The sequence below is a fragment of the Bos javanicus genome, chromosome 15 (genome assembly GCF_032452875.1).
Source record: "Bos javanicus breed banteng chromosome 15, ARS-OSU_banteng_1.0, whole genome shotgun sequence".
NCBI classification, from domain to species: Eukaryota; Metazoa; Chordata; class Mammalia; order Artiodactyla; family Bovidae; genus Bos; species Bos javanicus.
The window spans coordinates 21,681,668-21,707,145 of NC_083882.1; the positions used below are offsets into that span (position 1 = coordinate 21,681,668).

Genomic DNA, 25,478 nt, shown 5'->3' on the forward strand with positions numbered 1-25,478 from the left:
TTTCTCAGAGCTCCGCTCTTCCGGACACCAAGCCTCCTGACTTTGCATGTTTTGCTTGGAAGAACTGGGCTGCAAGCACAGTGGGGCTACACTTATCTTCCCTGGCAGCTGGTCACTTTGCAAAGTCAACAAGACTAGTATAAGCTCCTTCCTTGAATGACACTGCCTGACATGGAACTGCAAGCTAAGGGGATTAATCTGATAAGAAATAAAACACTTCAGCACAGAAAAGTCTGAGCAAATCTTTATTGAAAATGTGTCCATCTTAACAGAAAACCTCAGGAAGAAACTTAGATGGATGGTTACAACCAAGGTATCTGACTTCAAGAAAAGAAGAAAAAAAAAAAAAAACACGTCTTAAATCTTAGCAAATATGTCAAGTATTCTATTTTATTTCTTTGCTAGTTATGCCGACTTAAACTCCCTAATAGAGGCTGCTTCTGCACCTTCTCAAAGCTTCCAATAGTAAGTGGGATAATCTTGCATAGTGTTTTTATAGGAAACCAGGGCTTTTGATCAAACAGGCCCGAGACTCCCTTCTCTCTTGCCTACTCACACCACTGCCGACAAAGATGGAAATTTGTTATCTAAAATGCTATTTTAACCTTTTAAATCTAAAAAAGATTAAGTCTGAATAAAACAATTCAAGATATCTGTTTTGGGGACTTTAGGCAGATACCAGAAAGTTAAGTCAAAAATAAACCCAAAGCAGAAAAAAAAATCCCAAAAAAAAAGGCAATTTTTCTCCAAAATGTTATTTAAAATGGTAAATCTATGTCATTCCCCAGAAGAGTCCACTACTTCTATATGGAGTCCTCCAAATAATGCTAGTTTCCCACGAATACGGCCATTGTGGGGAGATGAGCACTCTGGTGGCCACTGCGTTGGGCCCCTGCACATCTGATGTTTCTCCAGCAAAAAAATAAAAACAAAAATGGAAATGAAACGTTGCGGTCCTTCTGACTGAGGCTCTAGAAGCCCCAGGAAGGATGGTGCTTGGCGGGGAGGTGTTGACTCCACATAAGGGTGGTCTGTGGAAGTTCAAGAGGCACATTGGCCAGTGGTGCCACCAGTCACCATGGTCTCAGTGGATCTTGGCCTGCACTCAGCCCCGCCGGGTCTGAACATGGAAAGGCATATACATCATTCTGTTTATGAAGCTCAGCTCTCCTTGCAAGTATCCTCAAGGAGAGCAGCAAAACTATCTATTAAAGCTATATTTTTCTCAAGTGCAGTCCCCTTCTTTATAACCAAGTAATTAAAGCAAACCATTCCTCAGCCCTTCTGCTCTCCCCTGCCCCTACGCCCTCCCCCAAGTACACACTCTAAATCCCCATCCCTCCTCTGTCCACCCCACCCACCCCACTGGTCCAGCCCCAACCCACTCTGATGTCCCTTCCCACCCCCCACCCTCCACCCATCACCTCGCTGAGCCCCAGGCCTTGAGACCCTGCTGCCTAGACTGTAGAGCTGGCCAAAGCTGAGAACAGCAGACAAAGGAGCAATTGTGGGAACTGACACTCAAGGCCTCCGGCGTTGGTTCAGCCCTTGGAGATGCTGGCAGGGCTGGTCTTCTCACAGGGCACCCCGTCCATCTCAAAATGGCAAAGCACGGGACGTCACTGCCTGCAGACGGCTCAGTGGGGCTGCTGCTACTGTGAAGCAGGGGGCACTGGAGAAAGGGGCCTTCTCCAGGAAGGGAATGTGACACAAGTGAAAACCCTGGGCCACAGAAATTAGGCAACATCTGGCGTCAAATCTTATCTTTAAAATCCCTAATTCCTTCCCCAAAGGGAACTGAAATGGAAAAAGAAAGAAGAAAGGGCGAGTGAGAAAGACGGGGAGGGAGGGAAGGAGGGAGAGAGGGTGGGAGAAAGTCTGGTTTGCAATTCTAGTTTGCGGTAGAAAGTGTAGTTATGAAATGGCAACTTTACGCAGAAATGAATCTGAGGGTTTGATCCCAGGCTCATTTTTAAATCCCAGTTTCAGGGAACAGGGTGCTGAACAGGAGGCTCTGGTGGGCGCCGGCCCTAAAAGCCTTCCACAGACAGCGTGTGGTTGAGCGCGTAGGTGTCGCTATCTTCTTCCTCCAAAAGCAGCTTGTCGATGGTCAGGGAACCGATGGCTCTCCTGGGGTCCTCGGCGTCCGGGAGGACTGGCTCGGGAATGGAGATCGGGAGCTGGACAAACTGGGGCCCAGGCAGGGCTGGGGCTGGAGGCTGGTACTGCAGGGTGGAGGTGGGCAGCGTGGACAGCGGCTGAGGCCACGGGAAGTAGGTGAGGGGGGCCTGGTGCTCGGGCCCCTCCAGCGGGGGCCCCACGGTGGGTGCGGCAGCACTCCTCGTCTGTGATGGGGAAGACACAGGGTGGTTAGCAGCCCCGGGTACCCACTGCTCACCTCGGTTCTTGTGGGGATCTCTGTTTGCCTCACGTCAGCCCTGTCCTCCCATCTCATTCCAGAGGGCTCTGCCTTCCCCTGCACAAAGTCTCCCCCAAGGGAGAAGCCAGACAAACTTCCACATCCCTTTCCCTGTCACTCACTAGGTATATGCCCTCTCATACTTCCCCACCTGAAGCCTCTGTTTTCTGATCTGTAAAACAGATTACCCAAAGGACTGACATCACCAGGCTAAGCGAAGAACAGATGCTTTTCCAGATTTCATTGAATATAAAATGCACCCAGATTTCAGAGATATCCAAATATGTGTGCAGGAGTGACATACATCTTAAAATCAATGATAAAACAGCATATTAAACAATAAGCCCATCACACAGCATAGCAGCTGTATTGCCAAGTGGCCACTGCTGTGCCTAGACACAAAGACCGTCCTGGCTCCACACAGCAGGTTTGGGATTCTGAGGACCCCTTGAGCTCAGCTCCACTAGCCTCCCATTACCTCATCCTCTGCTGCTGCTTAGCTGGGCCTCCTGTGCCCTTTCCAGGGACCTTGAAAGGTCAGAGCCATTCTCCCAGGCACTCTGTAAACAGTATCTTTCACCTGCATGGCAGCCATCCTACAAATCCCAGCTCAAGCTGCCAAAACCAGGGCCTGGATGCCACTGATAAGGAAGGAGGTAGGAGAGGACTGTCTTTGCATGGAATGATGTGTGTGTGAGAGGCCAAAACCTCCCCCATCACCCTCTGTCCCCTGCCACATTTCCTCCAGTGGCCGCTGTGTCTTGAGAACAAACTATTAGAGTCATTAGTACTGTGTGTTCAGTCATGTCCGACTCTTTGTGGCCAACCAGGCTCCTCTGTCCATGGAATTATCCAGGCAAGAATAATGAAGCAGGTTCCCATTTCCTACTCCAGGGGATCTTCCCTACCTGGGGATCAAACCCACGTCTCTTGTGTCTCCTGCATTGGCAGGCAGATTCTTTACCACTGGGGAAGAGCTTATTTCAATCTTCTGGGACCTTGCTGCAATGCATATTCTGGTACAGGAGGTCTGATCAGACCTGGATTCTGCGTGTCTAATAGGATCCCAGGTGATGCCAATGCAGCTGGTTCAAGGACCACAGTTTGAGTAGCAAGGCTTTAGGGTATTTTTCTATAGAATAATAGAGCCGGAAAGGGTCTCAGAGGACTTTCAGCCTCCCAACAAAGCCTTATCACTTCTAGTATTTAAAAAATCCAAATGGAAATCCTACATAAAGCTGGGCATTTCAACTCCCACCGCAGGTATCTTGGCTCAGGGATAGAATTACATCAACCCATCATACAGGTCTTACCTCCTGCAGATCAGGAGTGGAAATTGTTAGCTCTAACCAGCTCTGATGAGTTAATTTACAAAATGGCAAGACAAATAAATTATTTCTTAATAAATATGGTTTGTTTGATACACAGAACTTTTCAAAGCAAGAGGTGGGATTGATGAAAAGGATAAATAATGAAAGGAATTCCTAGTCCTGAAATGGTTGGGAACCACTGTGTCCACCACTCCCCACCCCAACCCCAGGCCTCCGATATTGAAATGAGCTGCCTGGGAAGGGTATTGAATGAACTGCTTCCCATCCACCATCACTCAGGTCCTACCACTGGTTTGCTGAGCAGCGGGTGGGCGTGGAGGGGAAGGGTCCTGCAACCCAGGCCTGGATGGTGCTTGAAGGGGAGGAGCTTCAGGATGACACTGGACCTTGAGGTAAACAGATGGGCTTGGGGGACCAAAGCAAGCTCCATCATCATGGGTGTGCTCTGCAGTGACTCATGAGAGCCCCGCTCTGCCTCCCACAGCCTCCCTTGGACTGGTGCTGGATATGGCTGTAACCACTGGTCTTTTCCCCTCTGAACACCTGGGGGCTTCCCATTCCTTTGGTTAAACAGGCAGCATTCACATAAAACTATTTCTCTTCCTTCCTACATTCCTAGGGGAGCAAACCCTTCCCTATCCAGCACTTGAAGATAGCACTTGGTTAATGCTGTTGGTCAACTTTGAGGCAATCATAATAACTCGTATCTATTGAGTGCTTTCTGTATTCTGGAAACCAGGCTGAGCTCAGGAAGTGTTCTAAGCAGCCTAAGTGCATCAGGCCATTGCTCATGACATCAACCCTTTCGTTAGTATTCCCATTTTACAGATGAGAACACTGAGATTCAGACCATTAAATCACTGTGCTTGGGGTCACATAGCTAGTGAATGAAGGGGCAGAGTGTCAGATGATCTGACACCAGAGGTGGAACTCAAAAAATTACCCTGCAGGTGGGTCTCTCTCCATCAAAAGTAGTTTTCTGAAAAGTTGTGTCATGTGTTGCTCAGCCTAGAAATTCTCTGAAAAATCCCATTATTGGGTGAATAATCACCCCCTAAATCATATGAGTAGAAAGGAAAGGCTGGCTCTGGCAAGAGACTCCATGCAAACATCACCCGGTTCCCCATTCAGGAAAAACTGAGACCCATCCCTGAGACTCAGCATATCTGAGGCAGCAGGGGAGATAGGGCAGACCAGCAGGCAGGTGGCCTCCCTGGACCATTCAGCCAATAATGGGGTTTGTAAGAAAATTCATAGGCTGAGCAACATGTGATACAACTTTTGAGAAAACCATACTTTTGGTGGAGTGAGAACCACCTACAGGGTAGTTTTTTGAGTTCTGCCTCTAATGTCAGATCGCCTTAAGCCCCGCTCTGGAGGACAGGGTGGGCTTAGATGACCTGATTATCCTGGGCAACAAGAGCAAGGAAGGTCAGGGGCAGGAAATCAGCCCAGGTTCTACAAGGGCGCCATCCGCGTAAATGCCTTCGTGTGACGTACCGTGACGTTGGTGATGAGCGGCTGGGAGGCGTAGGTCAGCACCGAGGAGGGCCCCACGACCGTGTAGCTGGGGCACACAGGCTGCACGTACATGTCAGCCGAGTAGGGGCAGCTGACAGCCTCGTGGGACACGTACTCCGTGTAGGGCGTCCAAGGGGCCAGGGGCTGGAGGGTGGCTGGGGCGGGCTGCGAGAGCCAGCCCGCACACAGGGCCCCCTCCTCTGTCACTGTGGAGGCAGAGACCTCCATGTCAAGGCAGGAAGGACCTGTGGGAAGGAGGAAGTTACAGAGCTGCACGTGACGCACAGACGAGGGGCTGGGAGGAGGCCGGGGCCGCCGGGAGCTCTTACCCACTGTGGTGTAGGTCGCCAGGGGCTGGTGGGGCAGCACCACCTAGAGGGGGGAAGGAAGATGGGGTGCAGGGTTCAGCCACCTCCAGCGAGCCGTCTGCAGGAAGCTCGCCCAGAGGGTCCCAGGGCAGGAGAGGAGTGGGTGGAGGGCAAGAACCCCCCTCGTTGGAACAAGCACCTGCCCCACGATCCAGCCAGCACCACTTATACTTGCCAGGGAGTGGGTGTTTCCCTTGAGCAAGAAGGCTGTGCACTTAGGGAATCAGTCTCACCCTGTCCCAGGGGGACCCTCAAATCCTATCAGGATGTGTGAGACACCTGCTGCTCAAGTGGGATTCCTCACCCCACTTCAAGTGACTCAACTTCTTCTGCCCTGGGCCGATCTCCAGCAGCCACACCTCTGCGATGTGTGGTCCTGATGCCCTCACTGAGGAGCCCATGGAGCAAGGACATACACCCCGCCTGACCCCCTTGGACCACTCCCCACTCCCTACACACACACAGACACACACACACACTCCGATCACAGCAGCCCCCTCACCGCCGTCGGTGTCACCGATGCCCCACTGCTGGCATGGCCCCGTTTCCTCCGCAGCAGCTCCTTCACCGGCTCCTTCACACGCACGCCCTGGTACGGCCGGGGTGGGGCCGGGGCTTGCTCTGGAGCTGTGGCTGCAAAGAGAGCATCACTGGTACTCGTCTCCCTGTGCAGACAGCCCCCAGCCCAAGGTGCCCGCTCTCCTCCAGGGTCTGCCTGCTCACCTAAGCTGTGCTTGAAGGTGCGGGACTACACGTGACTTCCTAGGACATTCCTCCCAGGGTTAGCACCGCTCCTGCCCCAAACCTTCTAGGCTCCCCTCCACCCAGAAGATTCAAGCTCGAGCACTGCAGCGTGAGCTCAACCCAATTCCCCAACCTTTTTGTACACTAAACACCACGTGGAGCCTGGTGGTGGCCAGAAGCTCTGTCTAGACTCCTCCTCTCCACCTTCTATGAAGGTCTCCCCTCCTCATCTCTACCAGTGGTCTCCCAGGGTCAGGAGTCCCTCTCATTTTTCTTAACCTCTTGAGATTCTTCCTGACCCAAGACTACTATGACCCTCCTAGCTGACCACCGGGGCCCACAGACTTTGCTTCATCCTACAACCTCCTCAACACTTCCAGACAGGTTAGAATACATCATAGGGGGCAGCAGAGGATGGCATAAGAGCAGGGACTCTGAGTCAGATGCCACAGGCCTCAAAACTTGCCTCTGACACTTTCTAGCTGTGTGATCCTGGGTGAGTCACAGCCACATCTCTCTGTGCCTCTTAACTGGCAATTTCTTATCAAAGGAGTATCATTAAGGAGTCCCTGACACAGTCAATGGGAAGCATAATACAGGCTTCCCAGGTGTCACAGTGGAAAGAATCCACCTGCCAATGCAGGAGACACAAGAGACGCAGGTTCAATCCCCGGGGCCAGGAGCTGCCCTGGAGAAGGAAATGGCAACCCCCTTCAGTATTCTTGCCTGAAAAACTCCATGGACAGAGGAGCCTGGCAGGTTATATAGTCCATGGGGCTGCAAAGAGTCAGATACGACTGAGAGACTGAGCACACACACACAGACACAGAATACATGCTTAGTATAAAATCAGAGACAGAATTAGGGGCTTCCCTGGTGGCTCAAATGGTTAAGAATCTGCCTGCAATGCAGGAGACCCAGGTTCGATCCCAGGGTCGGGAAAAAGCCCTGGAGAAGGGAATGGCAACCCACTTCAGTGTTCTTGCCTGAAGAATTCTATGGTCAGAGGAGCCTCGGTAGGCTACAGCCCATGGTGTTACTAAGAGTTGGACATGACTGAGCAACTGAACACTTTCACTTTCACAGAATTCAAATACAAGCATTCAAATAAATCTGTAGTCTGCTATGTAATAATTAGTAATCCCTTTTTAGCTATAAATTTCTTATGCCCCTAGCTAGACTATAAACTTCCCAAGGTGAAATAGTATACCTTATTTCTTCATATCTTCCCAAGTAGCATGTCCATAATAAACTTAATAAGTTATTGATTGATTAATTGGTTGGATGGTTTCTCATCCAACTCATTGTGCTGCCAACTCATTTTCCCTTCACCTTTCCTGGACATTCAGAACGGGCTGCAGTGAGTGCTTCCTGGGTTTTCTGTGGCCCCCAGGACAAATAACCAAAGGTCACCCATATGCCTGGGGCCAGAGAGTATCCAGCTTCATCTCTCAGAGAAGGTTCCCTCTGCCTTTTGTCATCAAGGCCAGGAAACTGAAGCACCATGGGCTGGAACACGGGGCTTTCCCCGACCAGGAGAGCAAGTCCAAAGCATCTATGGCTGGCAGTGACAGTCTGCCCTTCCAGATGGAAGCCTGGCGCCTTGGACCCCTGGAGGTCAGACCTGGCTCAGCCCAGAAAGGCAAGCAGCACTGGGCCTTCAGCTCACATGGTATCACTGATAAGGGCCCAGGGACCTGGGCTCTGAATCAAAAGCGCGGGAGCCCAGATATCTATTAAACCCGGATCCGCAGTGCTGCCCTAACCGAACTTTGCTCAGTAAATACACAACTGATAACACCCCAAGCCTGACCAGCACCAGACCTCCATCCCTGCTCCAGACACAACATGGCCAGGCCTGGAAGCCCAGGCAGAGAAGCAGGGGAAAGAGGGAAGGGGTGTCCAAGAGCTGCAGGAATACATACAAGTCAGAGGACCCCAGACTCAGATACATTCACAGGGGCTTCCTAACCTGGCCAAGTAAGCTGAAGTGACTGGGGAGTGATACAAAACACAGATGCCCAGACCCTGCTCCCGAACAGTCTGATTCTGGGCGTTTGATGTGGGCTTCCAAATCCGTATTTATAAATATCACTCAGGTGATTCTGAAGCTCTGCTGGGATTAGAATCACTGCTAATTCATCCCTGATTTCCCTTTAACATCCCAATAAGAGATTAAAATTATCTTCTTTCTAACATCCCCTGTCATAACAAGGGATCCTTACTGATATTCACTTATTCTTTCAAATATTTCTGGATGCTGGGAACACAGCACTGAGCAAGACAGATGTGGCCACTGCCCACACGCATCTTGCAGTCTAGTGGGACAGGTGAATGATAAAGCAGTTATAACTTGTGAAATTCAGGCTGAAGCAGGAGTGTGTAGCAGAGAAAGCCAGCCTGGGACCTGCATCCTGGGACCCCTGTGCACCATCACCTTTGTTTAAGCAGCAGTGACCACAGACTTAAGAGCCTAAGATACCTGGGCTATTAGTTTCGGGTGGAAAGGTCTCAGTTGACTTACATCCCGAGCCTCAATTTCCTCATCTGTAGAATGGGGCTAATAGTTCCTGTCTCACATGGTTCTTGCGAGGATTAACTGAAATAATACATGGGAAGCTTCCAAAGCCACGTCCAGCATGTGGTCAATGTTCAACACATGTTATTATCCTTCCTCCTCCCCATCCACATCCACCTTCCTCTCTAGAGTGCTACTGTCAGAAAGCTCTTCCTCCTACTCGACCTGCCTCATGGTGACAAGCAGCGTTTTCCCGTGTGTTACTTTATAATGAAACTCACAATTCATGATCCATTTAAAGCTTTCTCATGGACAGAATGAGGATCATAATGGTTTGTATTTGGTAAAGTAACTTGAGAATTACATGTAAATGCTTAGAATAGAGCTTACACTGAGACAGCGTTAAATAAATGTGAGCTAATACCATCATTCAGAGAAGGCAATGGCACCCCACTCCAGTACTCTTGCCTGGAAAATCCCATGGACGGAGGAGCCTGGTGGGCTGCAGTCCATGGGGTCGCTAAGAGTCGGACACGACTGAGTGACTTCACTTTCACTTTTCCCTTTCATGCACTGGAGAAGGAAATGGCAATCCAGTCCAGTGTTCTTGCCTGGAGAACCCCAGGGATGGGGGAGCCTGGTGGGCTGCCGTCTATGGGGTCGCACAGAGTCGGACACGACTGAAGCGACTTAGCAGCAGCAGCAATACCATCACTGATATTTGTACAGGGTCCCCTCTCAGCAACTGAAGACAGATCCCAGATGCCCTATAGAGTGGGAACAAACATTCCATTCCTTCAGCTATTTCTTTTTTTGGATTCCAAGAAAGAGTGAGAACATTAGAATAATTTATTGCAAACTAAATTAACACAATAGAAGTGGGGAAAATAATAGGCAGAAAGCAGCAGGCACTGGCTGGTGATTTTTTTAAAATAGCCAAACTTTATTATTAATGTTTGAATTGCCATATGTTGATTGTGATTTCCTCCCATAGTATCAAACATCGGTGTATAAATAAAAATTAAACCTAGATTTGCAAAGAGCTTTGTGTTAAGACAGCCATAAAAAGCAGCCACTGTGAACCCATGTTCTGATTGCCTTTGTGCTTCTTCTCAGTGATCAACAACTCACTGAGGACAGGGCTCATGAATTTTAACCTCTCTCTGAAGTGCTTCAAGATGTGGTAAAATAGGAATATTGTTCGTGTTTGTCTCCTCTGAGCAGAGCTAGTTTGTTTCCGTTTGTAGTTAGTGACGACCTCTACAACTGATTAAGAGTGATTCCCATGCTGTTTCCTTCAGCTATTTCTTAATGATGTGTTTTGAATCCCTCTAACCTTTCTTCTGTCTGCATCACTCCAGCACAAGTTCTGCCACTTCCCCTTATGAAGATGCCAGCAGTGACCGCAGGCCCCAGGTGTGGCCTGACATGGGGTGGGGGCAGGGGGGCTGCCCTCCCGCACTCTGACCTCCCATTCTCAGGGTTACTCACAGCTCCAGCAGACTGGTTCACACCCATATCACTCAACCTACACTGGTCTCTGGTTGAGTTTCTAGCTATTCTTAGGCAGACAGTGCGGCCTGAGGCCTTGTGCATTCGGGAGAAACTTGAGGGATAGAGTTATTTGGGGGTCTGATCACGGTGGTCACACTCTTCATTCAGCTGGGGCATAAGAAAGGTGCAATCTCCCACGCACACACCTCAGACAGGTGTACCATTCAGCCCCCGCTGATCTGCTGATACATTTCTTGGGAAGGGCCAGGGGGATTCCGGATCCCACTGCCTCCCCGGAAATGGACACGGGGACCGACAGGCTGCAAAGCAGCCACCTGGGCACTTTCCGCTTCCTGGCAAGTGAGAGCTTCCTGCCTCCTGTTGGTTTTGAGTCAATGAACAAAGAGGGCTTGGGGAGCTGCTGTGAGCAGAGGTCATCACACTCTGAGGTCTGGACTTCCTCGGAACCCACAATGTCAACAGGTGTGCCCTGGGACAACACCATCTGGAAAGCAGTTTCGAGGTCCCCACCTTTTCCAGTCATGAAACTCCCACAGCTCCCAAGGACCTCCTGGCTGTCCACCCAGGAGTCCCCAAGCACTGCTAAGGAATTCTGTCACTGCTATCAGGGGAGCAGGCAAGAGGGAGGGTGCTTCTGACAGTGTCTTTGCAAAGTGCCCGTGAAATATCAGAATCCGAAGCCTCAAGACAATTCCCACAGGACCCCAATGGCCCAAGTGTATTTGCAAGGTGGAAAACCTGCAGTTGGCATCTTTCACACCAACCTTTGTGAAGCAGCAATAACCATCTATAATTCCACAGTAAACTCTGGACTCCCTACTGCCACTAGCATGAGAAATGAGCCCACAAACAGAAATTTGGAAGAGGAAAATAAGTTTGTCTGAAGTCATGATTGCTTTGCCTTGGGTCCTCTGGATCCCTCAATAAAATAACTAAAGAAAAATTTTAAGATTATCAAAATAATTTCCTCAGATAATAAGACTAAATAAAAGAAGAGCCAAGGAATGTAGAACTGGAGATGAAAATAACACACGAGCAGAGATGAAAGTCTAATTTCCCAAAGCGGAGTTGACCAGAGATTTTCACAGCCCCCAGTCGAATTGCAGGTACAGGTAACACTCTCAAAACCTAAGTTTTCTCACCATTTATCCTGTGGTTTGAAGCCCCTTTACGTCTCTTGAGGGTATCCACGTGTCCAGCACTGAGAAAACTCTTTCCACCTAAACATAAGCCTCTTGACTCTCATGGGGAATCTCCAGTTTTAGTCTGAGAAGTTCAGCCATATTATCTTTCCACCACTACAAGTGAGTAGGCAATGTTGTTTGGGAGAAAAACAAAACTCATTTACAGAAAAACCTATGAATTAGGCCCCACTGAGGGCTTCCCTTTTCCAAAATGAGCAACGAAAAAATCTGAAGGTATAAAAAGTCAGCAGAGGCTATTTCAGTTCCCCCTGCCACATACCCGGACATGCTCCACATCACAAAAATAAGAGTCCTGCAGCTGCTGTTCCACTGGAAAGCACAGACCATGACAGAGTCAAGCCCAAGGGTCACCTGAGAGGGCACTCTGGCTGCATGTGGGCCCTGGGCTTGCTTTGCACCAAGCTTCGGGAACATAGGATTCTACTGATTTAAATAAACATGGCCCTTGGTTCCTTGATGAGGTATAATAAACATCACCAAGGAAACATGCAAAATTGCCAGCACTTGTTTATTTAATGACCCCATGCAAACCATGTTCACACCACAGTAAGAAAGCTACAACTAAAGAGGTAGGTCCCAGTGAAGCCGACACCCAGGCATCTCCTGGGGCAGCTTTAAGAGAGCCCTCTTCAGGCAGGAGGTACCTAGAACAGCCCCCAAGATATTCTTGAAAGAATGCTCTTCTCCCAGCCATTGTCCAGTCACAGATCTCCCATGAGCCAACGGGGCCAGGCCGTGAGCTGAACCCCAGTCGGGACCGCTGCTGTAAGAGATTCAGGGTGAGCCTACATGTCCATCATCAGGGAACCAGAAAGGGGAACCCATCCCACCCATCTTGACAATCTCTCATTGACAGTGCTTCCCATTTACAACTGACTGGTTGAAACTCGAGGATGCAGCCACATGAGGCCATTTTGAACAACAAAAATTTTCTGGCCCAGAAGGACACATAACCCAGTATTGATCACTCCAAAATAACCACAGTACATATTACGCTCTTTTGCTGATGAATCTTTAGTAATATTTCAAAACATAAAAAAGGACCCACTAAGGAGAAACACAATAATTTTTTTTCTTTATTTATAGCAAAACCAAAACCAAATAATTGGACAACAGGCATTCAAGGCATTCAAAGCCTAGGTTCTAACTAAAAACAAAGTCATAAAGGTTGCTGACACTTTTCACTTTAATGAAAAGAAGCTTATTTGTGTTCTTGACCTAAGATAGTTGAGGACTCCCGGGAAAGCTTAACTCAATTCAGATAAAGGATTATTCATTTCCTTAACTGAACACTACTGCAAGTGTTGTTGATGAAGGTCTGAGTCATATTTTTAAATTTGTTCTTTGCATTCAAGGACAATGGCTGATTTTTTTCCCCTAACTAGAAGAAAGAACTTGGGCTTTGGCCAAAGATTGGACTTGACATGCTATAGAATGGTTTTCCCACCCAGTTTATACTAGACTGTAGTTTACTTTTCTCTTTTAACATCTGCTAACAAAGAGATCCCATATGCATGTAAATGTAGGCTTTCTATTCACTAATGTCTGGACTGAGAAAGACCCTGCAGCCAGGAAACAGCAACGTGTCACTCACATACTTTAGCAATCTACATAACAGGGCCGAGGAGAAACACAGATGGACAACAAAGGTGGCTTTACAGGTGTACACAAGATGCGGGACAGTGAACCCTCAATTGAATTAGGATTTGATTGAAGGCGGTTGGTCGCCAAACAGGAGTGAGTCTTCATGTGTAGACTAGGGTGTCTCCATCAGAAGATCTCAAATATGGAAGCTGAGCCCATGTTCTCTGGTCCAGTTGCAGAGGGGAAGGGAAAGATCAGTATTCCCGCGCCCCCGCCCCCAAACCTCCTGTGTCTCCATTCTAAGAGGCATATTCCCAAGAGCCCCCACAGAGCTCATTGAGCAACCATAGGCAGGTCATTGAAAATGCATAAAGAGGTCCACAGTCACTTAAGATGACTTACACTTGGGATGACTATAGAGTCCCAGATCCAAGGGGTCTAGAGGCCAAGTAATCCGTATTTGAAGGAAGCTAAATTCAGCACTGAATGGACACCCACAGTGATTAGACTCCTCCCAAATTCCCAGGTGGTACTAGTGGTAAAGAATCTGCCTGCCAATGCAGGAGACTTAAGAGACACAGGTTCAATCCCTGGGTCTAGAAGATCCCCTGGGGGGAGCATGGCAACCCACTTCAGTACTCCTGCCTGGAGAATCCCATAGACAGAGAAGCCTGGCGGGCTACAGTCCATAGGGTTGCAAAGAGTAAAACATGACTGAAGTGACGTAGCACACCCACACCTGAATTACGTTAAGCTTAAGTAGAGAGCCCTACTACCCAGAGCCCCCTCTCATTCACCAAGCTCCTGTCTGAACATTCTACTCAGCAGACTCAGAACTCTCTGAATTGTCCCAAAAGTTGTGGATGAGCCACCCATGACCTTGGGTGGAGTCAGCCACATGACCTCTAGTGTCAGAACTTTCTGACTCTTTTCTCAGAGGCTCTACTGCTGAGGTGTCCCTCCCCGAGAGTGCTCAGCATCTCTCACCCAGCCGTCCACCCTCCTCCAATCTTCCTGCAGATCAAGTAGAGCATGGAAGGCTCTTGGATTCTGCTCTTGACTCCCAGAGACAGTGTCAGTGTGAGGCCTTTGTTTTTGGAGACTCAGGTATGTTGAGTGCAGGGCTCCCAAAGCTCTGTGTGTTTCCTGCTCATGATCTTAACTCCCAGGAGCTCAGAAATCACCACTCTCACCTTTGCATGATGTCCCGTGGCTCACAGAGAATTTGACACAAATGCTTTCACCACAACTTCTGAAATAGACAGGGAAGTCTTCCTCTCACCCTCCTTTTCACGGATGAGGAAAGTGATGCTCAAGAGATGTTCAGTGACTTGCCCATGGACTGCACTTGTAAACAGCAGTGTCATCAACTAAACCCAGGACCTCTAATTCCAAGTGCAGTCCACTTCTGCCTCACATTCTGCCTCCTCCCAGACCAGGGAAAATCTCATTTACTCCTCTGGGCGACATTGGAGCTTGGTGTCAAATGGTCCCCTGCTCAGTTCTAACCTTCCTCCCTCCGGGCTGGGAGTCTGGGCCTGCACCACTCCCTCGACTGCCAGTTCCCGCAAGAAACGACATCTCCCAGCTGAGGAGGGAGAGAGAAGTCCATGAGAAGCTTACCGGCAGCCTGCTCACATGAGGAGTGGCGAGAACTGAGACCCACACAATTCCCCGCAAAGTTTTATTTTTGGTATTTTCGACTGAAATGACAGCGGATAGGTTCACCTGAGAAACCAGCTGCATCTGCCCGCCTTTTACAGAAACTGGGGTCACCAGAGCAGAAAGGGCTCCCGTCTCACATACCGTGTCTCAGGGTGCCAAGGAGACCCCTGGAAGAGGGCTCTTTAAACAGGGCAGAGCAAACCACGTCCCTGCCATCATGGAGCTTACCATCTAGGCCGGCAGAGTATGTAGACCTCATCAGATCATAGCACAAGCAAACCTAGAATTACAAACTGGGACAGAGCTGCATCTGCCTCACAGTTGAAGTGTTCTGGGCTTGTTTGGCTCGTTTTCACCTCAACTTGGTTCGGTCAGGCTTGAATGAGCAGCAAGTTGGGGGCCCCTGTCTCCAGGGGCTGTATGAAGAGGAGCGTGTTCGAGCACAACTGTTCTGTCTCCAGTACGGTTCTGGGGTTGGGCTCAGCCCACACCATACATGGAAGCCTGACTCCAGATAGAATAAAGTAGCCCCAGGCAATCAGGATCCTTCCTCAGCCTAGGGACCCTGGACGAACCCCAAAGATGTTTCACTTATCCTGTCCTGGCAGATTAGTCCCCTGGGGGAAGACCCAGACCTAGAAACTCAGATTCCAAGATGGAAACCAGCTGGCTTCAGGAGTTCCAGACAGTCTCAGATCTAACTTTCTGAGAGTCCTATCTGCAGGAAGCCTTTTGAGTCTTCACAACAACTCTCAGTGAAGTTAGAGACCACCTCTTTCTAACGGTGGACTCATATCATTTAGGAAGGGAAGAAACACCTAACGCAACCCTAAAATCTTTGGCACTGAAAAGCGGTGCGGTATTATTTGGAACTCAAGCAGATCTAGTGTAGAATGTCTACTATACAGCTTATCACTGTGTGACCCTTGACAAATAATTTAAACTGTGTGCATCTCATTTCTCCATTTGTGGCATGAAAATAATGATCTCCATCTCATGGGAATATCATGAGGATTGCATGAAATTAACCAAACACCTAGTATGTAATAGGTTTTTAAGAAATGGCTGTTTCTCCTTTGTTCTCAGCCAAAACTCTGTGGCCCTTCATCATCAAAAGAGTAGCCTTGGTACAGTGACCCTGACGTGCCCTCATCCAGCTGCATCCTAATACTGAATGTCTCCATCCTCAATATACCCAGGGCCTTCTCAACCTGCCTTCATTGTATTCCTGGAAGTCATCCCTCAGATTCTTGGACCTGATGTCCCCAGCAGCAGGATGGCCCTGTTCAGGAGACAGGGAGGGCAGTGATGCTGCAGAGAAATTGATCCAAGATCTCACATGCAAATAGAGCATGCTTAAATAGAGAAGAGACAAGAAAATCCTGGCACTGACCTCTTGTAAAGATATCAGGAGCTGAGCAGAAGATCTTTTTTAATTCCAAAGCTACCAGAGGATTAAATTTGTGGCATATTTTAGTTTTTAAGGACTACTCCAGGAAGGAGCACCTTGGAGATTTTTGAGCGGCAGACAGAGTAACATGTATGTATCTCTGAAAGGACAGGGATGCAGCCATGACTGAGGCCATTGTCACAGATACATCTTTAAAGGGCTAGAAGCCTAGGAGCACATTTCACATGTGGGATGGAAACATGGAAGTATATGACGGAGGGCTCTTTAGTGAACAGAGAGGGGAGCTTTATCACCTATTCGAACAAGACAAACTTCTGGCTGACATATTGAGTACTGCCTCAGCTTTATCTAGAGCAACAGGGATCAAAACAGGGGAAGGGACCTACACTGAGAGCATTAGACCACACCCAGGGGTGACCCAACCCAGGCTTCTCACCCAAATTCTATAGCAAGGCAGGACCAGAGTTGTGGAGATGGAGCAGAGGAGACAGATACATCTTCCCTCTTTAGACTGAGACCCAAAGCCTGAAACTAGAATTGCCAGTATAATCTAGAACAGGAAAGACCTATAGTTAGAAGCTGGAGGAGGTGACATTCAGTTGTTTGTTCCTTGATTTAAGCAATATCTAGTTTGGGATTTCTAAGACCAAAGGGATTCCTATAAAAAAAAAAAAATTTTCCTGAGACCTTCAGGTGGGGACAATTTCCTTGGAGGAAGGACTCTTTAGACCCAGCATCAGCTATATATTTGGATCAGACCCAAGTGTCCAAGACATAAGGCTCATTGTGGCCCCGGATACAGCCTACATGAGTGAAGGTAGCCCTAATAATTGACACATGATGTGACTGTACCTGCCAGTCAAAATGAGCTTTTGTTTTAAGTCTCTGGTTTACTAACTGGCAAATTTATGATGTGGGGGAAATCCCTTGTGAAGGATACTGAAAGTTAGAACAACAAGCTTGGGAAAGACATCACTTGGTCCAACTTTGAGGAATGTACCTCTTCCTTATTCACAAGGTAGCTACAGAGACTGAAAACATGACTTTTCATGGCTTCAAAGCTTCCTGGAGACCAATACAACAAGTTCTACAGTGACTCACTTTTCTCTAGGAGTGAGGTCCTTACCCTGGACGTATTTAAACCAAGGACCTGTCACCAGCTCTCAGGGTTCTTGCTAAGAGTAGAGGACTGGTCCAGGACAGAATTGTCAGGCTGTGATCTAAAACTCTGGAATAGAGTAAAGGTGCCTATAAAGTGAATTTTTTGCCGAGAAAGGGAAGAAAGTAGGGGGGGGGTGGATCTGGGGGTGAAGGAGCAATCAGAGCTCCAAGATCCTCCTCAAACTGCTCCATGTTAATTTTTGTATCAGAGTTCTTCAGTGATTTTGGTTGGAATAAAGGAGTTGGTGACAAAAATGTTTTAGACACCAGCATACAGAGCCTTGGGTTTCCTTCCCAATGCTAGTATTTCATGTTCTAAGATGCCTCTTCTGTCCCCAGAATCTAAGCAAGAAGTCTAATCACCATTTATTCTGGAGGAGGCACATCGGAAGCCATCTACATGCTCCACGACACCTTCCCTGATTCCATTCTCCTCTCCCTCCTGCTGAAGATAACTTATTTCATTGGTTGATTCCTCTAGCTGGAAATAATCCCATTATTGGATGGACTCAGGCTTGCATGGGATGATCAATGGATGGTTGATTTTCCTTAAATCCCCTTCTTTCTAGAGTTGGTATTGCTTTCATCCAGCATTAAAACTGGCTTCTATCTTCAACTCTCTTGCCTCCTTTTCCTTCACTTCACTATCTTCCCAGCATTTCTCAGTCCTGGAAGTCATATCAATCCTTGTACTCCTCTTCCAATTAAATGTATGATTCTTGCTAGAGAATCAAAAAGGAATTCAGCTTTTCTTAAGCATGATCAGATCCTTTCTGGTCCCAACACCTGGTCTGAGTATGATTCTGGTATGTAATTCTTTGGCTACCTGCTCTTCCCAGAAAGTGATACTAATGAAACCATTACTAAGAAAAGGAGGCAGCACATTGCTGTTTCAGTTTTCGGTATCATTTGTGCTATTTCTTGCAGACTTCAAGCTAGATTATGACACCTCAATTCCAATCTTGTGAATTTAAAAAACAAACACAAGTTTGCCAGTCAGTACAAACCTGCCACCATTCCCCCTTATGAGGCTGGTAGGAAATTGCAAGCCCAAGTTCCAAGTTTGGTCACAGAATGGCCAGCTTCACCATCAGCCTTGACTACTAACCCCATCATGAGTTACAAGATAGGAAATATGCATCCTGCTAATTCACACAAAAAAGGCAGAACTCAGACGTCATACAGACTGTAATCTAGGCTTAGCTGCATAAATTTTGCCCTCAGAGGTAACGTGAGAGAGAACAGGAAAATAATGAGAGTTAACTAACAGCTACTGAGTATTAACTTAATGCCAGGCTCAGTAGTAAACACTTACCACAACCCTATGAAGAACTGCATTCCAATCGTGCGTATAAGGAAATGGCAGCAGAGCAAGGTAGAGGGACTCGCCAGCATCATACAACCAGCGAGGCAGAAATCCAGGATTCAAACTCATATCTGCCTGCCCCAGGGGCTAAGCTTTAAAACCATTAAGAGGAAAGAAAGAACAGAGCTGTCACTCTCTAAATCAAAATAATCCCCTAAACCTGGCTTTCCATGCCTTATTTATACACACACACACACACACACACACACACACACACGTGAAGGGACACCCTGAGTTTTTCAAAGTCCAGATGGTTCAGAATGAAAGAAGCGCTGAGAAGACAAAAGCCTGGGCTCCTAGCACAAGCTTCCACACAGAGCTGCCCAGAAGACACATTGGCTCTGTTATTCTGGGGAGATTCTAGGTCCTTCCCTCCCCTTTGAATCTGCTATTGCAGTTAAAATATCTGCAAAGAGCCCAGTAAAGGAGTATAGCAGGAAAGCAAAGACTTCATTTCCTTCAAGCTGAAACACATGCACCAAAAATGAGTTTTCAAAGTGTGAACAGACATTTGCCAGCTGGTGTGCTCCACGTGCGTCATGGTCCTTTACCTAACGTGAAAGGCCTGTGCTTCTACCGAGAGCAGGCTCCTAAGCCCCATGAGTGAGACAAGAACCTTTGGTAGAGAGACAGGACAGGTGAGCAAGACAGCACTCAGGGTAAGTTACTAACTCACCTTTAACCTTTGTTTTCTCATCTATGAAGTAGAGCTTAAAACAGAACCCACCTCGTGAAGTTTTCACGAGGATTAAACGAGATAATACATTCAAGTGTGGCAAAGACTGGTGGTTGCCACCCCCAGCACCTGCCCTTTCCTTCCTTGCTATCTACCCCTATGTTTTGGAGGATTGACAACGTGCCCAGCTAAACAAGGACCCTATTCTCCCTCAAAGATGGGAGTGGCCATTAGATGTCAGCAGAAGTTGTGTGTTGGTGGAGAGAGGCCATGATAGAGAAGCATGATCTTTTTGCCTTTCCCTATTCTTCTTCTTCATGGTCTGAAACGCAGATGTGATGGCTGGAGCTACAGTGCAACTAGAAAGCAAATTTGAGGACAAAGGCCACATGCCAAGGCCAGCAGACTAAAAAGACAGAAGTAGCCTGAGACTGTTGGCACTTACAGCTTCCATACAACCCTGCAGACTACTATGCACCACTTCCATGTGAGAGGAAGTATACCACTTTCCTATTTATTCAAATCCATGCATTTTCTGGCCTCTTCAATAACAGTCAAATGCAATCCAAACTGATCAAACAGGACATCTGACAGACAGCATGGCACCAGGTAAGCACTCAGCACCCCATAGCTGATGTTTACTCCGTGAAAGGATTGAACCTGCTATGCTCATAGCAATGCAATGTCCAAAAGTATATCAGAAGCCGTCAATTTCAGCCTCCAAGTCAGTAGTTTCTCAGCTTGACTGCACATTAGAATCACCTGAGATGCATTTGAAAATACGTATTTTTTCTTTTGAAAATAAGTATTTATTTTTAATAAGTACTCATGAAGACTCAGAAACTCGACTTGGAAAAGGATTTTAGTCAAGTTCAGTCCCCTTGCCTTCAGCCAAGAAAAGAGAAGTTCCATTTTATAGCTGGCCAACTTGCAGCCCAGAGTGTTTAGGTGGCATTCTCTAAGGCCCCACACCTAATTACCCAGAGACTGGAAAGTGGAATCCAAGTCTCCTTCCTGCAAGAAGAATTTTTGCCATAGCCTCATACAACTAGCGAGGGCCAGGGAGACCCGGCATGCTGCAGCCCATGGGGTCGCAAAGAGTCAGACATGACTGAACAACAGCAACAACATATAACCAAGACAAGAGGGTTTCAGAGGAGGTCTCTCCATCCCAGGGCCACTCTTATCAAGGAGTTTTTCTACAAAAATGAGAAAACCACAATGTTGTTAAGTATTTCATAAAGCTGAAAATTATGTTAATGATCCCACTTAGCAACATTAGTTGGCTAATGATCAATTAGCCAACTTTGGTTGTTTGGCTCAAAGTGAGAAATTGGTGGACAGCTTCATTTAGTGGGAAATAAGCTACTTTAGAAATAAACTAGAAGGTGAAAAACAACCTAATATCTTTACTTTGTAATGAGAATGTTTAAACACAAAAATTTATAGGACTTCTAAGTGAATTAAATGCCCAGGTATTTAGCTAATAAGTGTGGACAGCCTTGATTCTTTTTTGTGTCTCACAACAGACCAGATATGCAGCTTTGAATAAGAAGAGAGCTTTCAAAACCTCTGACTCAAGAACTTTGGAGCTGTTAGAGGGGGACAAGGTTGGCCTTCTTATCTGGTTAATATAGGGAGAAGAAGTAAAGTGTCCACCTTGAAGACATCAGTTCTTCCACTGATTAATCTGTATGTTTAGCTGATGTGTGTCACTTACTTCACCTCTTCCTGTGCAGTGAATTCTTGACCATCTTTTGGATCCTAATTGTCTTTATCAACAAGAACCACCGAAACAATAGATAAACTTGGTAAGAAGCAAGGGTGTTTATTAGGCATATTACTAAATGTTGTAACAGAATAGAAATATTAGAAGCAGTCCACAGACCTAAATTACTCCTAGTCATAAGTTCATCTGAATTTACGCAGGAGAGTTCCAAATACTATATGTATATAACAAGTTTTTCTTCTCTTTAACTGTACTTTTAACTGCTCTCAAAAAGTTGGCTATTTAGAGGAACCTTGGAGTAAAGTATAAAATTCTATATTACGAAGAATTTTGAGATCTGAATTTATCTATTTGGTGAATGTCTGTTCAAGTTATCTGAAAGTAAGTATTCATGCCATAATAATTTCATAAGAAGTATACCCTGTTCTTAAGATGCCTCCTTGAGTGCTACAATGAAGGAACATCAAAGCCAAATCTATAGGACATCAAGTCAAGCAGCCAGTTCAAAGAAAAGCAGTCAGGCCATTCTTTTGTTATAATGCAGATCTTTCTCTAACACGAATAACAATTTTAAAAAGTCATTCAATTCATTCATTTTCTAACAAGTAGGGTTGAATCTACTATACACAGTTCCATCGCCTTTAAGAAGTCAACCAAGTCAAACTTTTCAGCATTGTGTAAATCATATCATCAGTTGACCGTTAGCTTTATCTCCCATGAGTGTTGTCATTGTACAAGCCCCCAGTAACTCAGAGAAATGAACACCTAAAGTCCTACCCAAATCATTTTAAACCCAAAGGTCAGAAAACCTTATTTTAAAGGGCCAGATAGTTATGTTTTTTGTAGGCTATGTGGTCTCTGGGGCACCTACTCGACTGTTTCATTGTATCAAGAACAGAAGCAACCCTAGACAATATGTAAATGAATAGACATGGCCATACCCCAATCAGTTTTTATTTACAAAAACAGGTTGTGGGACTGATTTGCCACTGAGGCCACAGTTGCAGACCCCTGTCTGATTTAGACCCTTGGAAAACTGTATGTAGGTCCTATCAATCAAAAATCTTTTGATATGCCTTTTAACTATTCTAATCAAAGTATGGAAAATGACTGGAAAAGATTTGGCATAACCCTAAATTACTCAAGACGGGAGGTGTCCCAGGAGGGATGGTGCTCTCATACCACTGTCATTAATACTCAGGAGACTTGATGACACTTTCCCTATTCTCTACTTTTGTTCTGACAAAAACCTTGTAAGGCAGGCATTAGAACCCCATTTTCCAGATTTGTAAGAATGCGAAAAGGTTAAATCATTAAGCTGCAGAGACAACTTTCAAACCCAGACCTGTCTCACCCCATCGTGCCTGCTGTTTCTACAGCACTGTTACTAGCTGGCCTTAAGAAGGGCTTCTTGCTGGGTAGACGTCAGTTCTTCACATCCACGCGGGACCTGCTGGACCCAGTGCAGAACAGGAGGGGAGGGGGCGGCAAGTGGATCTGCAGGGAGCATGACTTCTTTGTTCAACTGACCAGTCAAGCAAATCGCAGATTCATGGCTGTGGCTTGAAGATTTCTGCCTCTGTGTGCCCACAGTTAGCAGCTGATCTGAACCAAAGCCCAACTTCACATTTAGGCTACAACCAGGGGTCACGGGCCAAGTAGGGAGGAGACAACATCTACAAAGTGAATGTTTTCTTAACCCTTTCCAGAACCCCATAATACAGTCATTTCAGCTCATGCCTCGAGGGTGTTTTCTGAAAAAAGAAAGTGCCTTTTCAGCACTCTTGGTGTCTGATTTCAAATTCTGACCTTCTATCAGGTGATTCTAAGTGGGCTGACAATGCTGCCCTGTTTTTACTGGTTTTCCCACAGGGTTTAGTCACCCAGGTACCCTCAGTGCCCTAGACGAGGGCCTCACTTGGGGTAAGGGGGTGGGTCCAGTGCCCAGGGCCTTTCCCAGTTTCCTTTAAAGTGCCAAAGAGCAATTAATAAGAATTTTGATTATGTACAAATGAACATGTAGAATCATTCACCACAGGTATTCCAAGGACGAACTTACAACGTTGTCTCCCTGGGGATGGAGTTTTGCTGCACCTGACTGACCTCCAGGGAGTGAGCAGGAAACACACCTCTAGCATCCCCTTTAAAAAGAAACTGTTAATCTCTTAGGAGAAGTTAAAGAAGGAAAAATGCAGGGTGTAACCAAGAACGGGAAATATGGCAGCTCATGTACACAAGGAAGCAACCCATATCTCAGGCACTGAAGCAGAACCACAGCAGACAACATCATCTCAACGGCGTCTCAGCTTACTAAGGGTAGCTCTGTGGAACTGGTGGGTATCATTTTTACCCTCTTTTACATATGAGAAACCTGAGGGTTAAAAAGAAGAAAGTGACTTGCTCTGAGCAGGTAGGAACCAAGGCAGAAGTCCCTGCAGGGGCTCACATAAAACCCACAGACTGAGCTCTAAGGGTCAGGGTCAGGGCATATGGAGACTCAGGAGCTCCCAGGAGGGACATCATTGCCCACCTGCCACCATTAATGCATTTCCACAGGGCCGTCTGCCTTTGCCCCCGAAGGGGAGCGTCTTGCTCCATCCTTCTTCTGGGAACAATAGCCACTATCCATACTAGAATATCCCTAGGTATCTTGGAAGGTTTCTATAATTCTTAAACCCAAATTAGAATTCACTTCTTTTCATTGAAGAAAAAAAAAAAAAACTGCATCTTGCCAACATCAAACAATGATGAGACTTCACAATCTCAGAAACTTTGAAATCGTTCCTTCACATTACACATTAACAAGCTCAACTCTTGGAGAATTTACACAAGAAATAAAGGAAACAATGAGCTGCTGATAAAGTGACTGTAAGCTATGTCTAAATGAAGGTATGTTTTCAGAACTTCAAGGGCTCCAATAGACTATCTTGTGTAAAAAAATAAAGCTCCCTAATTTATCTTTTTCTGTAAACCTAGGTTCTTTTGTATTAAGTTCGCTTGAGGTAGAGTGTACCTGAATTCATTAAAAGGCATGTTAAAGACCTAAGCATCTTTAAAAAGACAGAGCAAATTTTTGGTACCTCTTTCTTGAGAGCCCCAGGAAGGTTCAGCTCTCATGAGGCTATTGAGCTGACTTTGTTTTTCTGAGAAAGGAATGCTGCCGAAAAACTCTGTGTGACTTCAATTATTAATAACAGGAGTGTCTGTTCAGTCCCACATGTGGAAAATAAAGTTCACAGATGTTCCATCCAACTCCAGGGATAAACACTAGGGTTCCAGGTAAACCCACGCCCCCTTGTGCAGGAACCCAGGAGCCTTGCCACAGGAGGCGAAGAATGACGGGAGGCAAGATAGGAGAGCAGCTGAGGACAGGCTTGACAAGCCAAGTTTCCACATCCTCCCCATGCAGTCAGTGACACATTGTGACTTTGGCAGAAAGCTCAGTAACCCAGAGAGGAACGGGCCCACGGAACTGAACCACAGGCTGAAGAGTAGCTGTTTATAAAAGTAAAGCCACTCAGGTAAAGCGCTCCACTGCCTTCCCCTCCAAATTCTGTTCGGTGAATCATCAGCTGCCCTTTGTTCACCACAGTGATTCGTGTGGGAGAGAGGATGAGCTGTCCCACCTTGGAACACTCGTTCGTTCCCCTCCAACCTGGAAAATCAGCATCACTTCTGACAGGTCGGTTTCTCCACTGGGCTCCATCTCGCCCACCTCGTCCTTCTGCCGCCCTGGCTGGGGACGGGGACCCACTGCCTGTCACCCCAGCACCTCCCGGCTCAGGCTGCCTGCTGGAGCCCGGGCCCTCCCTCGCCGACACGGCTCCGGCAGCCACGGGCCAAACCACTTACGTTTCTGCCAGAGCATGGCCTGCGACAGGATGTTGCCTTTTCTCTTTGAAGCAGACAGTTTGGCTTCTTTAATGTGAGACCCGGGTGTGCTTGCCTCCAGTGGAGCCACCGCCTGCTCGGAGGCTGCTTCCTCAGCTTTTAAAGGCTGAGTTCCCGCTGCGGGGGCACCGCGTCATCACATCCTCCCACCCAGGCGCCGATGCACCTCTTCGCCGGTGGGGCGCCCTCACCCGCCCGCACGCCCTCGCGGGCCCACCAGCGGCCACCCCGTCACGCTCGCTCGCGGCCCGCCGGCCGCATCTGCACGACGGCCCGGCCCGGGAGGCCGTGGGCACCGGGACGAGGCCCGCAGAGTGGGCCAGGGTGCGCGGAGCATGGGCAAGTGTGCGTGAGTGTGCACTCCGTGAGCAGGT

At 47.3% G+C, this 25,478-nt stretch overlaps 1 protein-coding gene across 1 annotated transcript; it reads right to left on the bottom strand.

Annotated features, from left to right (window-relative positions):
- Positions 1-232: 232 nt before the first annotated feature.
- Positions 233-25,241, bottom strand: POU2AF1 (POU class 2 homeobox associating factor 1). The gene is made up of 5 exons (XM_061440249.1): positions 25,066-25,241; positions 6,142-6,272; positions 5,601-5,643; positions 5,251-5,516; positions 233-2,345 (listed from the first exon to the last, which is right to left on the bottom strand). The coding sequence occupies exons 1-5, from the start codon at positions 25,079-25,081 to the stop codon at positions 2,031-2,033; spliced, it is 771 nt and encodes a 256-aa protein (XP_061296233.1). The 5' UTR covers positions 25,082-25,241; the 3' UTR covers positions 233-2,030.
- Positions 25,242-25,478: the final 237 nt, after the last annotated feature.

Excerpts from the sequence above, each read along its gene's own strand:
- POU2AF1 (XM_061440249.1), bottom strand. Across the intron at positions 5,644-6,141 it reads CATCGGTGACACCGACGGCG|GTGGTGCTGCCCCACCAGCC; the intron begins GTGAGGGGGCTG and ends TCCCCCCTCTAG. Across the intron at positions 2,346-5,250 it reads CGCTCATCACCAACGTCACG|ACGAGGAGTGCTGCCGCACC; the intron begins GTACGTCACACG and ends TCCCCATCACAG.